Genomic DNA, 14265 nt, shown 5'->3' with positions numbered 1-14265 from the left:
CACTGATTTAGGGATGTGTGAGTAAAAGGGCAGGAGCCAACTTGGAGAATGCGGGCATCGATCCCGCTACCTCTCGCATGCTAAGCGAGCGCTCTACCATTTGAGCTAATTCCCCTGGCCTTTCAAGAATGACGAGCATAGCTGCGAATGACTGGCTTGATGCAAAGAGGCCGTCCCTCCTCTGGGCTTGCACCTTTGCACTGGCCGCGATTGTGTTGTCGAATTAACAAAGAGATTTAGCTTTTGTGTTAAAGGACCTTCTCGGTCTTGTTACGCCAGTATGCATGTGCGGATTCTTGTATTATGCAGACCACCTTGCATCACTCGGGTCACGCAGACAACTTCTCACCTCTTTTTCTCACACTGACTTAAAGAATAAGGAAGCAGTTCTCCATTCCAGTCCTCGCTCCCCAAAGGTCTGCATATTTTGCATGTCTCTCTTTGTTAGCACACCTGATTTGGATAATCAGCTCATTAGAAGTGAGCTCCTTGCGATTGACATGGTCCCTACACAGTGTTCATTGCTCCCCACTCCCTGAGCAGGGGAAATCCGTCGAAGTTTACTTCACTTTGGAACATTGGTTCACGGATTTGCGCTGCGCAACGTCTTCACACATGGACAAGTGTGACATCATATACCTCTGTATACCTCTGTACACCTCTGTGTTAGTCACTTTGAACTGAACGTACACATACGCTCTGAACTTGAATCACGGAGGGATGTCATGTGATGTCCACTTCTCAGGGCACTTACGTTTGAATGGAACAAATGTCTGAAGCTATACGAGAAACATACAAAATCTGAAGAGCAGGGGGCTCGAGGACTGGAATTGAGAACCGCTGGTCTAAGTGACATCTGACAGTTTCAGCTGTCCTCCCTAACATCCCTCTACATGTTAGATACAGCCACATTTTTAGGTCAGTTAAGAGGCCAACTTGCGTTCGTTAGCCTTTAACACTGTCTCGAGGTCTTTGATTGCTTCCACGTTAGTTCATGTTCCTTCTTTTATTGATGCTGCACTAGCTCTTTTTTCTCAGCACAGCACAGGAAGGCTCGTTGGTCTAGGGGTATGATTCTCGCTTTGGGTGCGAGAGGTCCCGGGTTCAAATCCCGGACGAGCCCTTGGTCGGGATAAAACGTGAAGCTTTGTTGTCTCATTGCGTTCACTAACATTGAGGCAGTTTTTTATTCAATCGGGTAGAGACAGATGGCTAAGGGAGGCCGGTTAGCTCAGATGGTTAGAGCGTGGTGCTAATAACGCCAAGGTCGCGGGTTCGATCCCCGTACTCCCTGAGCAGGGGACAAATGTCTGAAGCTATACGAGAAACATACAAAATCTGAAGAGCAGGGGGCTCGAGGACTGGAATTGAGAACCGCTGCTCTAAGTGACATCTGACAGTTTCAGCTGTCCTCCCTAACATCCCTCTACATGTTAGATACAGCCACATTTTTAGGTCAGTTAAGAGGCCAACTTGCGTTCGTTAGCCTTTAACACTGTCTCGAGGTCTTTGATTGCTTCCACGTTAGTTCATGTTCCTTCTTTTATTGATGCTGCACTAGCTCTTTTTTCTCGACCCAGCACAGGAAGGCTCGTTGGTCTAGGGGTATGATTCTCGCTTTGGGTGCGAGAGGTCCCGGGTTCAAATCCCGGACGAGCCCTTGGTCGGGATAAAACGTGAAGCTTTGTTGTCTCATTGCCTTCACTAACATTGAGGCAGTTTTTTATTCAATCGGGTAGAGACAGATGGCTAAGGGAGGCCGGTTAGCTCAGTTGGTTAGAGCGTGGTGCTAATAACGCCAAGGTCGCGGGTTCGATCCCCGTACTGGCCAGCTGTTTTTATTGTCTGGGGGCTCATCTCTGCTCTGCTCTTCTCCTGTGACGAAGAGTAGGGTGATCTCACTGAAATCCCTGCTTGCTAAGCAGTAGCTTGTTGTGGCCGAAATAGCTCAGTTGGGAGAGGGTTAGACTGAAGATCTAAAGGTCCCTGGTTCGATCCCGGGTTTCGGCAAAATCTCCCACTCTTTTCCGTTTTTTGAGGCGGGCCAGTGACCAAAAATCACTGGGTTCCAACTTCTCTGTATAACTGCTTCCCCACTGCCACGGAGCTATCTGTTTCCCAGTTGGCCACCAAACAAACAGTTTCGGTTCCATGGTGTAATGGTCAGCACTCTGGGCTTTGAATCCAGCGATCTGAGTTCGAATCTCGGTGGAACCTGTGTGCTTTCTTGCCGCAGGAATAGATAAAAACAGCACTAGGTTGTCACTGGTGACAGTCTTTGTGGCCCTGTGAGCAACGGCTGCTCCAGGTAAGGTTTCATGGTGTAATGGTTAGCACTCTGAATCCAGTGATCCGAGTTCAAATCGCGGTGGGACCACTTTTTGCAACCAATTTGCGCAGGACCATGTCTGAAATACTTTTTGGCAGCTTTGAGTCCAAAAAAATTAACTAACGTAGAGACTGTGGCAGCATTGCATCGATGCCCAGTCGGTCTCTTTAGGGCACTGGTTCTCAAACCTGTCCTGGAGGCACCCCTGCCCTGCACAGTTTGATTGTCTGCCTTATTAGACACACCCAAATAAGGTCTTGCGGTCTCTATAAAAGAGTTGATGATTTGAAACAGGTGTGATAGATGAGGGAAACATTCAAAATGTGTAGGGCAGGGGTGCCTCCAGGACAGGTTTGAAAACCACTGCTTTAGGGAACTGTGTGTAAAATGGCAATGTTTTGCAACCAATTTGCACAGGACCATGTCTGAAATACTTTTTGGCAGCTGTGAGCCCCAAAAAAAGCTAACGTGGGAGTGTCGCAGCATTGCGTCAGTGCTCAGTCGGTCTCTTTAGGGCAAAGGTTTTCAAACCTTTCCTGGAGGCAACCCTGTCCTGAACATTTCGTATGTCTCCCTTATTAGACACACCCAAATCAGGTCTTGCAGTCTCTATTAATGAGCTGATGATTTGAAACTGGTGTGTTAGATGAGGGGAAATGCAAAATGTGCAGGGCAGGGATGCCTCCAGGAAAGGGTTGAAAACCACTGATTTAGGGATGTGTGAGTAAAAGGGCAGGAGCCAACTTGGAGAATGCGGGCATCGATCCCGCTACCTCTCGCATGCTAAGCGAGCGCTCTACCATTTGAGCTAATTCCCCTGGCCTTTCAAGAATGACGAGCATAGCTGCGAATGACCGGCTTGATGCAAAGAGGCCGTCCCTCCTCTGGGCTTGCACCTTTGCACTGGCCGCGATTGTGTTGTCGAATTAACAAAGAGATTTAGCTTTTGTGTTAAAGGACCTTCTCGGTCTTGTTACGCCAGTATGCATGTGCGGATTCTTGTATTATGCAGACCACCTTGCATCACTCGGGTCACGCAGACAACTTCTCACCTCTTTTTCTCACACTGACTTAAAGAATAAGGAAGCGGTTCTCCATTCCAGTCCTCGCTCCCCAAAGGTCTGCATATTTTGCATGTCTCTCTTTGTTAGCACACCTGATTTGGATAATCAGCTCATTAGAAGTGAGCTCCTTGCGATTGACATGGTCCCTACACAGTGTTCATTGCTCCCCACTCCCTGAGCAGGGGAAATCCGTCGAAGTTTACTTCACTTTGGAACATTGGTTCACGGATTTGCGCTGCGCAACGTCTTCACACATGGACAAGTGTGACATCATATACCTCTGTATACCTCTGTACACCTCTGTGTTAGTCACTTTGAACTGAACGTACACATACGCTCTGAACTTGAATCACGGAGGGATGTCATGTGATGTCCACTTCTCAGGGCACTTACGTTTGAATGGAACAAATGTCTGAAGCTATACGAGAAACATACAAAATCTGAAGAGCAGGGGGCTCGAGGACTGGAATTGAGAACCGCTGGTCTAAGTGACATCTGACAGTTTCAGCTGTCCTCCCTAACATCCCTCTACATGTTAGATACAGCCACATTTTTAGGTCAGTTAAGAGGCCAACTTGCGTTCGTTAGCCTTTAACACTGTCTCGAGGTCTTTGATTGCTTCCACGTTAGTTCATGTTCCTTCTTGTATTGATGCTGCACTAGCTCTTTTTTCTCAGCACAGCACAGGAAGGCTCGTTGGTCTAGGGGTATGATTCTCGCTTTGGGTGCGAGAGGTCCCGGGTTCAAATCCCGGACGAGCCCTTGGTCGGGATAAAACGTGAAGCTTTGTTGTCTCATTGCGTTCACTAACATTGAGGCAGTTTTTTATTCAATCGGGTAGAGACAGATGGCTAAGGGAGGCCGGTTAGCTCAGATGGTTAGAGCGTGGTGCTAATAACGCCAAGGTCGCGGGTTCGATCCCCGTACTGGCCAGCTGTTTTTATTGTCTGGGGGCTCATCTCTGCTCTGCTCTTCTCCTGTGACAAAGAGTAGGGTGATCTCACTGAAATCCCTGCTTGCTAAGCAGGAGCTTGTAGTGACCGAAATAGCTCAGTTGGGAGAGCGTTAGACTGAAGATCTAAAGGTCCCTGGTTCGATCCCGGGTTTCGGCAAAATCTCCCACTCTTTTCCGTTTTTTGAGGCGGGCCAGTGACCAAAAATCACTGGGTTCCAACTTCTCTGTATAACTGCTTCCCCACTGCCACGGAGCTATCTGTTTCCCAGTTGGCCACCAAACAAGCAGTTTCGGTTCCATGGTGTAATGGTCAGCACTCTGGGCTTTGAATCCAGCGATCTGAGTTCGAATCTCGGTGGAACCTGTGTGCTTTCTTGCCGCAGGAAAAGATAAAAACAGCACTAGGTTGTCACTGGTGACAGTCTTTGTGGCCCTGTGAGCAACGGCTGCTCCAGGTAAGGTTTCATGGTGTAATGGTTAGCACTCTGAATCCAGTGATCCGAGTTTAAATCGCGGTGGGACCACTTTTTGCAACCAATTTGCGCAGGACCATGTCTGAAATACTTTTTGGCAGCTTTGAGTCCAAAAAAATTAACTAACGTAGAGACTGTGGCAGCATTGCATCGATGCCCAGTCGGTCTCTTTAGGGCACTGGTTCTCAAACCTGTCCTGGAGGCACCCCTGCCCTGCACAGTTTGATTGTCTGCCTTATTAGACACACCCAAATAAGGTCTTGCGGTCTCTATAAAAGAGTTGATGATTTGAAACAGGTGTGATAGATGAGGGAAACATTCAAAATGTGTAGGGCAGGGGTGCCTCCAGGACAGGTTTGAAAACCACTGCTTTAGGGAACTGTGTGTAAAATGGCAATGTTTTGCAACCAATTTGCACAGGACCATGTCTGAAATACTTTTTGGCAGCTGTGAGCCCCAAAAAAAGCTAACGTGGGAGTGTCGCAGCATTGCGTCAGTGCTCAGTCGGTCTCTTTAGGGCAATGGTTTTCAAACCTTTCCTGGAGGCAACCCTGTCCTGAACATTTCGTATGTCTCCCTTATTAGACACACCCAAATCAGGTCTTGCAGTCTCTATTAATGAGCTGATGATTTGAAACTGGTGTGTTAGATGAGGGGAAATGCAAAATGTGCAGGGCAGGGATGCCTCCAGGAAAGGGTTGAAAACCACTGATTTAGGGATGTGTGAGTAAAAGGGCAGGAGCCAACTTGGAGAATGCGGGCATCGATCCCGCTACCTCTCGCATGCTAAGCGAGCGCTCTACCATTTGAGCTAATTCCCCTGGCCTTTCAAGAATGACGAGCATAGCTGCGAATGACCGGCTTGATGCAAAGAGGCCGTCCCTCCTCTGGGCTTGCACCTTTGCACTGGCCGCGATTGTGTTGTCGAATTAACAAAGAGATTTAGCTTTTGTGTTAAAGGACCTTCTCGGTCTTGTTACGCCAGTATGCATGTGCGGATTCTTGTATTATGCAGACCACCTTGCATCACTCGGGTCACGCAGACAACTTCTCACCTCTTTTTCTCACACTGACTTAAAGAATAAGGAAGCGGTTCTCCATTCCAGTCCTCGCTCCCCAAAGGTCTGCATATTTTGCATGTCTCTCTTTGTTAGCACACCTGATTTGGATAATCAGCTCATTAGAAGTGAGCTCCTTGCGATTGACATGGTCCCTACACAGTGTTCATTGCTCCCCACTCCCTGAGCAGGGGAAATCCGTCGAAGTTTACTTCACTTTGGAACATTGGTTCACGGATTTGCGCTGCGCAACGTCTTCACACATGGACAAGTGTGACATCATATACCTCTGTATACCTCTGTACACCTCTGTGTTAGTCACTTTGAACTGAACGTACACATACGCTCTGAACTTGAATCACGGAGGGATGTCATGTGATGTCCACTTCTCAGGGCACTTACGTTTGAATGGAACAAATGTCTGAAGCTATACGAGAAACATACAAAATCTGAAGAGCAGGGGGCTCGAGGACTGGAATTGAGAACCGCTGGTCTAAGTGACATCTGACAGTTTCAGCTGTCCTCCCTAACATCCCTCTACATGTTAGATACAGCCACATTTTTAGGTCAGTTAAGAGGCCAACTTGCGTTCGTTAGCCTTTAACACTGTCTCGAGGTCTTTGATTGCTTCCACGTTAGTTCATGTTCCTTCTTTTATTGATGCTGCACTAGCTCTTTTTTCTCGGCCCAGCACAGGAAGGCTCGTTGGTCTAGGGGTATGATTCTCGCTTTGGGTGCGAGAGGTCCCGGGTTCAAATCCCGGACGAGCCCTTGGTCGGGATAAAACGTGAAGCTTTGTTGTCTCATTGCGTTCACTAACATTGAGGCAGTTTTTTATTCAATCGGGTAGAGACAGATGGCTAAGGGAGGCCGGTTAGCTCAGATGGTTAGAGCGTGGTGCTAATAACGCCAAGGTCGCGGTTTCGATCCCCGTAATGGCCAGCTGTTTTTATTGTCTGTGGGCTCATCTCTGCTCTGCTCTTCTCCTGTGACAAAGAGTAGGGTGATCTCACTGAAATCCCTGCTTGCTAAGCAGGAGCTTGTTGTGGCCGAAATGGCGGTACCTGACAACCACAAGTCTGTAAAATTAATCCAATAGTATGCCGACTTCTATCTTTTAAAAACCAATCACGTTATGACCTCTATCTTTTGAAAACCAATCACGTTACGACCTCTATCTTTTGAAAACCAATCACGTTACGACTTCTATCTTTTAAAAACCAATCACGTTACGACTTCTATCTTTTATAAATCAATCACGTTGCGATCTCTATTTTTCCGCGTCCAATGAAATGGCAAGGTCTATTTCTCATACACCAATCACGCACGTCCTCGCCAATTGCATGTAATCTCCGCTCAGGTAACGTTAAATTATTTACATTCCGCTCATGTATGTTATTTATATCTTGATATGAATGAAATGGTTTAGGATTTTTGTTCTTTAGGAATAGCAAGATTGGCCATGTAAATTAGCCTATGATTACCGCTTGATACTACGTAACGTCAACTGTCACTGATGTGTAAATACTATTACGACCGGAGCTAACGTAACTGTAAATATGTCGAATTTAACCGATTAACAAGTTTTCTCAATGAAAAAAAAAATGCTTTTTATTTAATTGTAATAAGGTTCCACAGCTTTTTCCAAATGCGGCATTTGAACACACAAAATAAATTTGGAAAATGTTAATGTTTTGTTTAACTTTTACACGTATGTTATATGTTTGTACATATGTTATGACCAGTCAAAAGAAGTGAATGGATAAGTTTATACATTCAGGTTCATGCCCTTATCACATGGACACAGTTGAAAGACCACAATATGTTTAATCTGAGTATTTGTTTTAGTCAAATTAATCCATAATGCTATATATTTATTTATTTATTTATACTCATAAACGTGTTGTATGAGCCTAGGTCATTGAGACATACAGCCATAATAGAAAGATCTATCACAATCTTATTATATGTATTTTTTTATATTTGTACAAACATACACACATACATACAAACATATATATATATATATATATATATATATATATATATATATATATATATATATATATATATATATATATAAATGTTATATAATTGTTTTGACATTATATATATGACTGAATTGTGCAATTGAAATGTTTCCTCTTGGCATGAATATAGCCCCTGCTGCTGACATGGCATTAAATAATAAATAAATAAATCACAACATGTTATATGTAAGATAATATGTGTATTATAATGAACTTATAATCTGCTATAATATGGCGGTCGTTCTGGACCAGGAACACAACTAGCTATCATGAAATGAACACAACAGGAGGGTAAATGCTACAGGCTACAATGGCAGTTAGTGTAACGTGTTATGTAGTGTTTCAGGCAACGACATGGCTTCAGCTAAGTCTCACAAAGGCATGAGTAATGCTGAATGGCTTGCGCGTCTGGAGAGTTTTGCCCAAACAGGAGTTTGGCCATCTACACAGGGGAATAGACCTTCTCCCCGACAAAAAAGATGGCATGAGATGTATCAGAAGGTAAGTTATGCAGCTAGATTCATGGGCAAACTAACAAACTTTTTTGACAATACATTGTGGTATTTTTATTTATGTGTATGGTTAAGTAATTACATGTAAATACAATGTTATATTGATATAATTATGATGACTTATTGCTGTTTTGAGATCCAGTGTCAGAGGTATAATTCATGTTCACAGATAGAAAAGTGCCCTCTGCAAATGAGGGGACAGACCACTCTTCTGAAGGAAGCTCAGACATGTATTTGTGGCTTTCACAAGGTAACTTCAATTAGCCTGGTTCAAGTTGCATAAATAGATAGATGTGTTTGCAACATCAATGTGTCTTTATATCTAAAATCACATTAGGAAGACTGTTTTGTACTTTATGCATGTGTCACAGGTTCATCCACCAGTCACAGGGGAAGCATCACAGAGCACCCCGGCCCAAAGCACACCCTCTGTCAGCGATGTGTCATGTCCTGCAAAGAGACCTAAACTGACATTGTCAATGGTAAGCAGACCACACTATTGCATGCATCACTGCAGATACTGAAACATCTCAACCTTTAACTATAGTGTTAGGGTTTTGTTATCACTAACCATGACAAATCTTTTTAGTTTGAAAAGTCAAGGTTTGGAGGCTCACATGTGGCAGCAGCAAAACCTAATTTGAGCACCCAGAGGAAAACCTCTCAGGTTAATATTAAAAGACATCAAGACTTTTATAATGTCATCATGACTTTATCACTATGTAATTTTAATGTATTAAAAACATGGCAATCCCCTTAATAAATTATTCATAATGTTTGACTCCACAGATGTTAGAGCACTCCAGTTCAGCTACAGTTTCATGTCCACCCTCTGATCCTCATCCTCCTCCATCCCCCAAACCTCATCAGCCCGTCATCCAGTCCTCCTCTTCCTTCTTCCTTCCTCCACCTCAGAGTTCACAACGCATCAAAAAAACAGCAACGCCATCAACTGTTTCTGAGAATACTGTTGTGAGGAGCCCAGTAAGATCTCATTCAAAATATATACATGTCTTCATCATTTAATGCTCTCTTAGCTTTTATTTAAACCAGTGTTTTTTATAATATCAGCAGGTCTCATCTCAGCCAGAAGATCTCCCCCTTCTGTGGCCACAGACAATGCCACAGCAAGACCAGAAGTGGGTGTCAGAAGCACTTTTTAGGGTTGGTGCAAAGGGAAAGCTGGAGCTGCGTGAAAACCTACAGTTGTGGTATCACCCCCCACCACCAGCCCTGTTGTACCACCAAGCTCCAACACCTGATAGGTTTTTTTCACAGCGTCTCTTGCTCTGGATGCCATATAAGCTGTGGAAGGTGCGGCTCCAGTGTACTAACCCTGCCTGTGCCAGGCAACAGCTGTGTGGTGGTGGACTGCACAGGAGGGTACGACAGGTGTTAGACATTGACAGATACTACAACCTGGTGACAGAGACCCTGATCTGCACCAGGTGTAGAACCAGCTATCTGTCCTGGAGTCAAGCTGTGCTGCAGCAGTTGGACCTGGCCCATCGATCTGAATTCAGGGTCATCCTCACACGCAAGTAATTATTTTGCAGTCATTTTCACTTATGTGCTACCCTTTCTGATAAATATTTCCTACAATAATTAGATACCTTATAATAAGATACTTAAATGAATGCTTTTTTCCAAGGTATGCCTGTGACATTCGGGTTCTTCGCTTGCTGCGTGAGAGGGGCATGGGGAATGGCCCAGTGAGGATCATCGGCCAGCTGAGAGAGAACCACAGTGAGGAGTGGTTGAAACGTGCGCTTCGGTACACATCAGAGTGTGTGGCCTTTTTTGATAATCGTGGCCTGCATCCGCTGCACTTCCAGGAGCCACCACCACTTGCTTCAGTACCCAGCTACAAATGGCTCCTCACTGTATATAGTCAGGACATTCTCAACAGGCTCGATCACATAAAGGCCAGCATAACATCCACGTATGGATCAATCTTAAAAATGGATTCAACTAAGAAGGTCAGATAAGCTGCTTAATTGACTGTACCCTTATCTATAATGTATTGTTAGACCAAGAGAGCTTTATTTTTTTCAGTGTAACTGATTTGGATGCATGTTGTATTATTTGCTATGCTTATTGTTTCTTTCAGATCACCAAGAAGTTGAGTGGGCCTGCGAAAGGCACAGCACAGTGGCTTACCTCAGTGGGCAATGAGATAGGTCAGGTGCTGATGAGTGTCCTGACTGCGAATGAAGGGGCTGGGTTAGACCTCATGGCTGCAGGGCTCATGGAGCGATACCGGAGTGCTGGTGTTGATCCTCCCACTATCATTTATGTGGACTGTGATTGTTGCAAGAAAGTGGGAGAGACTAAATTGAAGAGGCGGTTCAGCGGCTGGCCAGATGTCATCGTCCGCCTAGACATTTGGCATTTTATGCGACGTCTGGCAGTAGGGTGCACCACTGACGCCCACCAGTTGTACCCTACTTTTATGGCAAGGCTGTCATCCTGTATTTTTGAGTGGGATGCAGGGGATCTCACTCTGCTGAGACAGGCCAAAAGGGAGCAACTCATCCAACAGGGCTGGCCTACTCTGTCGGAGGCAGAACTGGACCATCATTTAACTAAAGCTGAGCTGCTCCAGCACTGCAGGAGGAGAACACGGGGAGAAGAAACCACTTTCCGCCTCCTTGATATGCTCATCAGAGAGCTCATGGGTGGCAAGGGGAATGATGCTCTTGGTGTTCCTCTACTTGACAGTGTGAGAATGCAGCACATCTGGAATGTCCAGAGGCGGCACATCACCTGTATCCAAGACCCTCCAAATGTGCCGCTCTATACTGAAACTGGAACTACAAGCAAGGGTGGGGTGGTTCTAAAAACTTATCGTTGTGCCAGAGGCTCCACATCCCTGGAATCATTTCACTGCCACCTAAACAGATTTATTCCAGGTTTGTCATGTCAGAATATACCACATTTTGCCACTAATTCCTGTTTATCAAGATATTTGCAGATTAAATTTTATGTTTTGCATTTTCTCAAAGCAATATTTGGCTTTCTATTTCTTTTTCTAGGGAACAGCGCAAACAGCCTGAACTTCCAGATTTATCTCCTGGAAGGTTTATTACGCTGGAATCAGGACCGGGCTGAAGCTGCTGTTGCAGATGGAGGTTCAACTCTGCGCTCTTACACAGGGGAGCTGGTTTACTCTGTCAATGAGAACTACAATAAGTTGTATGGCAGGAAATTGGTCCCTAGCTTCACTCCACCTGCAGTATACACAGGTAAAAATATTTTGATAAATGCAGCTCATGATGTAGCATGTTTTTGGTAAAATTACAAGTGCTTTTGGACAATAATAATGTAATTTTGACATATCAGAGAAAAATTATACTACCAGAATATTTATACATTATTCTGTGTTCTAGGTTTCAGGGCAGAAAATAAAATACATAGTAGAATATAGAGTAATCCTGTCTTTTTATGATACCCTCTGAATTAGATATATATTGTTCATACAGAAGTGGACAACAAAATATTTACTGCATTTCTAAATAAACCTTTCTGCATAATTTCCATTAAAAATGTTTCCTGTTACAAATATTTCCTCAGGGGAGCTCATTGGAGTACAGTACTTGTTGAGGCAGAATAGTCAGCCCCTGGAGGACATGTGCCCTACCTCTGATAGGACCTCTCAATTGCTGGAGGAGATAGATGTGGAGGAGCAAGTGGAAAAGGATGAGGGTTTCATTGATTTCTTTGGAGAGGAAGCCACAGTGGCAAATCTTGTGGCATCAGATGACTTAGTCCTTTCAGGTCCACCAGTTCTACCAGCTGCACCAGTTCCCAGTGTCCAGGCTCCTACAGCTGCACCACTGCCCAGTGTCAAAATTCCACCACTGCCCATTGTCCAGACTCCACCACTGCCCAGTGTCCAGACTCCACCATTGCCCAGTGTCCAGACTCCACCACTGCCCAGTGTCCAGACTCCACCATTGCCCAGTGTCCAGACTCCACCACTGCCCAGTGTCCAGACTCCACCACTGCCCAGTGTCCAGGCTCCACCACTGCTCAGAGTCCGGGCTCCTTCAACTGCACCAGTGCCCAGTGTAGCTGCATCACTGCTCAGTGTCCAGGCTCCACCATTGTTCAGAGTCCGGGCTCCTTCAGCTGCACCAGTGCCCAGTGTCCAGGCTCCACCACTGCTCAGAGTCCGGGCTCCTTCAGCTGCACCAGTGCCCAGTGTAGCTGCACCACTGCCCAGTGTCCAGACTCCACCACTGCCCAGTGTCCAGGCTCCACCACTGCTCAGAGTCCGGGCTCCTTCAGCTGCACCAGTGCCCAGTGTAGCTGCACCACTGCCCAGTGTCCAGACTCCACCACTGCCCAGTGTCCAGGCTCCACCACTGCTCAGAGTCCGAGCTCCTTCAGCTGCACCAGTGCCCAGTGTAGCTGCACCACTGCCCAGTGTCCAGACTCCACCACTGCCCAGTGTCCAGGCTCCACCACTGCTCAGAGTCCGGGCTCCTTCAGCTGCACCAGTGCCCAGTGTAGCTGCACCACTGCCCAGTGTCCAGACTCCACCACTGCCCAGTGTCCAGGCTCCACCACTGCTCAGAGTCCGGGCTCCTTCAGCTGCACCAGTGCCCAGTGTAGCTGCACCACTGCCCAGTGTCCAGACTCCACCACTGCCCAGTGTCCAGGCTCCACCACTGCTCAGAGTCCGAGCTCCTTCAGCTGCACCAGTGCCCAGTGTAGCTGCACCACTGCCCAGTGTCCAGACTCCACCACTGCCCAGTGTCCAGGCTCCACCACTGCTCAGAGTCCGGGCTCCTTCAGCTGCACCAGTGCCCAGTGTAGCTGCATCACTGCTCAGTGTCCAGGCTCCACCACTGCTCAGAGTCCGGGCTCCTTCAGCTGCACCAGTACCCAGTGTCCAGGATCCTTTAGATACACCAGTGCCCTCAGCAATGGTAAAATTTCCTTTTCTATACGAATTGTCACTCATTTAGTTATCTGCCATTAAGCAGTAAACTTACTTAACAGCATGTAAATACCTAACCAACAGTTATATATTTCCAGGCTGTTGACGAACACTGCATTCCTGGAATGGACCGGGTGGATGCGTTGGCAGAGTGTCTGGTGGAGCTGCGCACACAGACAAGCCTCACACTTACCAACCAACAAGTTCCGACCATTGTGGGTCTGTGGCAGAACCTGGACAAATTTGATAAAGACAGGGTGGTGTATGCTGCTCGTCATCAAGACAGGCTACTTACAGGACGTTTTAGGTCCCCAAAAAAGAAAGCTGTCTTCACTCCTGGTGTCGACAGCACAAAAAGGTGTGTTTTGGGTTCTAGCGGCTCTCCAGCACAGTGGCCTAATTGCTGTCGCCTTGTTGAAATGATTTTCATAAGGTTATGTAACATCCACCGAAGCCCCAAGAAACAGCGGACAGAATCTCTGTCTAGATGGGATCTCATTCTTCGTGATTACAGAAAAATTCGGCAGCTAATCCTGAGCAATGGAACGGTGATGAATGACACAACCCTTCAGCTAGTTGAGGTAAATCAGAGGACCCTTACGACATGGCACAATAACCGTTTAAAGGGTCAGGAGGTCTCCTTGCTGTTGCAAGGGCTGGACCTTCCAGAGGCACGTCCAGTGGCTTTGGATGTTTTGCCTCCAGCACGAGTACAGCCTGTTGTGCCTCCACAATATAGCCACCAGTTGCATACCTACCAGATGCCACCAGACACAGCTGGACAGGCAAAGACAAAGTTTAGAAAGATTGCGCCCTCAGCTACCTGTACATCTGCCACAGCAACTTCAATCTGGCCATCAGCCGTACACCCTCAGCGTTCAGCCACGTCCTGCCAGCTA

General features: G+C 46.3%; 1 protein-coding gene and 15 non-coding genes across 16 annotated transcripts; 13 read left to right on the top strand and 3 right to left on the bottom strand.

Moving 5' to 3' along the window:
* Positions 1–42: 42 nt before the first annotated feature.
* trnaa-agc (transfer RNA alanine (anticodon AGC)) lies at positions 43–115 on the bottom strand. The gene has a single exon. It is a non-coding gene; the product is annotated as a tRNA-Ala (tRNA).
* A 936-nt stretch (positions 116–1051) lies between these two features.
* On the top strand, positions 1052–1123 carry trnap-ugg (transfer RNA proline (anticodon UGG)). Its single transcript has one exon. It is a non-coding gene; the product is annotated as a tRNA-Pro (tRNA).
* Positions 1124–1215: 92 nt separating this feature from the next.
* Positions 1216–1294, top strand: trnai-aau (transfer RNA isoleucine (anticodon AAU)). The gene has a single exon. It is a non-coding gene; the product is annotated as a tRNA-Ile (tRNA).
* A 294-nt stretch (positions 1295–1588) lies between these two features.
* Positions 1589–1660, top strand: trnap-ugg (transfer RNA proline (anticodon UGG)). The gene has a single exon. It is a non-coding gene; the product is annotated as a tRNA-Pro (tRNA).
* A 97-nt stretch (positions 1661–1757) lies between these two features.
* On the top strand, positions 1758–1831 carry trnai-aau (transfer RNA isoleucine (anticodon AAU)). Its single transcript has one exon. It is a non-coding gene; the product is annotated as a tRNA-Ile (tRNA).
* Positions 1832–1937: 106 nt separating this feature from the next.
* On the top strand, positions 1938–2010 carry trnaf-gaa (transfer RNA phenylalanine (anticodon GAA)). Its single transcript has one exon. It is a non-coding gene; the product is annotated as a tRNA-Phe (tRNA).
* A 135-nt stretch (positions 2011–2145) lies between these two features.
* On the top strand, positions 2146–2217 carry trnaq-uug (transfer RNA glutamine (anticodon UUG)). The gene has a single exon. It is a non-coding gene; the product is annotated as a tRNA-Gln (tRNA).
* An 857-nt stretch (positions 2218–3074) lies between these two features.
* trnaa-agc (transfer RNA alanine (anticodon AGC)) lies at positions 3075–3147 on the bottom strand. The gene has a single exon. It is a non-coding gene; the product is annotated as a tRNA-Ala (tRNA).
* Positions 3148–4083: 936 nt separating this feature from the next.
* Positions 4084–4155, top strand: trnap-ugg (transfer RNA proline (anticodon UGG)). Its single transcript has one exon. It is a non-coding gene; the product is annotated as a tRNA-Pro (tRNA).
* Positions 4156–4252: 97 nt separating this feature from the next.
* trnai-aau (transfer RNA isoleucine (anticodon AAU)) lies at positions 4253–4326 on the top strand. The gene has a single exon. It is a non-coding gene; the product is annotated as a tRNA-Ile (tRNA).
* Positions 4327–4432: 106 nt separating this feature from the next.
* On the top strand, positions 4433–4505 carry trnaf-gaa (transfer RNA phenylalanine (anticodon GAA)). The gene has a single exon. It is a non-coding gene; the product is annotated as a tRNA-Phe (tRNA).
* A 135-nt stretch (positions 4506–4640) lies between these two features.
* trnaq-uug (transfer RNA glutamine (anticodon UUG)) lies at positions 4641–4712 on the top strand. Its single transcript has one exon. It is a non-coding gene; the product is annotated as a tRNA-Gln (tRNA).
* An 857-nt stretch (positions 4713–5569) lies between these two features.
* trnaa-agc (transfer RNA alanine (anticodon AGC)) lies at positions 5570–5642 on the bottom strand. Its single transcript has one exon. It is a non-coding gene; the product is annotated as a tRNA-Ala (tRNA).
* Positions 5643–6578: 936 nt separating this feature from the next.
* trnap-ugg (transfer RNA proline (anticodon UGG)) lies at positions 6579–6650 on the top strand. The gene has a single exon. It is a non-coding gene; the product is annotated as a tRNA-Pro (tRNA).
* A 97-nt stretch (positions 6651–6747) lies between these two features.
* trnai-aau (transfer RNA isoleucine (anticodon AAU)) lies at positions 6748–6821 on the top strand. The gene has a single exon. It is a non-coding gene; the product is annotated as a tRNA-Ile (tRNA).
* A 1161-nt stretch (positions 6822–7982) lies between these two features.
* On the top strand, positions 7983–13925 carry LOC127966079 (uncharacterized). The gene is made up of 12 exons (XM_052566933.1): positions 7983–8410; positions 8591–8671; positions 8793–8903; positions 9011–9088; positions 9211–9405; positions 9493–9962; positions 10073–10400; positions 10532–11333; positions 11457–11666; positions 11995–13355; positions 13465–13623; positions 13881–13925. Exons 1-12 carry the CDS (start codon positions 8264–8266, stop codon positions 13923–13925), a joined length of 3987 nt encoding a protein of 1328 aa, XP_052422893.1. The 5' UTR covers positions 7983–8263.
* The last annotated feature ends 340 nt before the right edge of the window (positions 13926–14265 follow it).

This window comes from Carassius gibelio, chromosome B10, assembly GCF_023724105.1.
Source record: "Carassius gibelio isolate Cgi1373 ecotype wild population from Czech Republic chromosome B10, carGib1.2-hapl.c, whole genome shotgun sequence".
NCBI lineage: Eukaryota > Metazoa > Chordata > Actinopteri > Cypriniformes > Cyprinidae > Carassius > Carassius gibelio.
The sequence above is the reverse complement of the archived record's forward strand: the minus strand, read 5'-3'. Positions and strand labels throughout refer to the sequence as shown.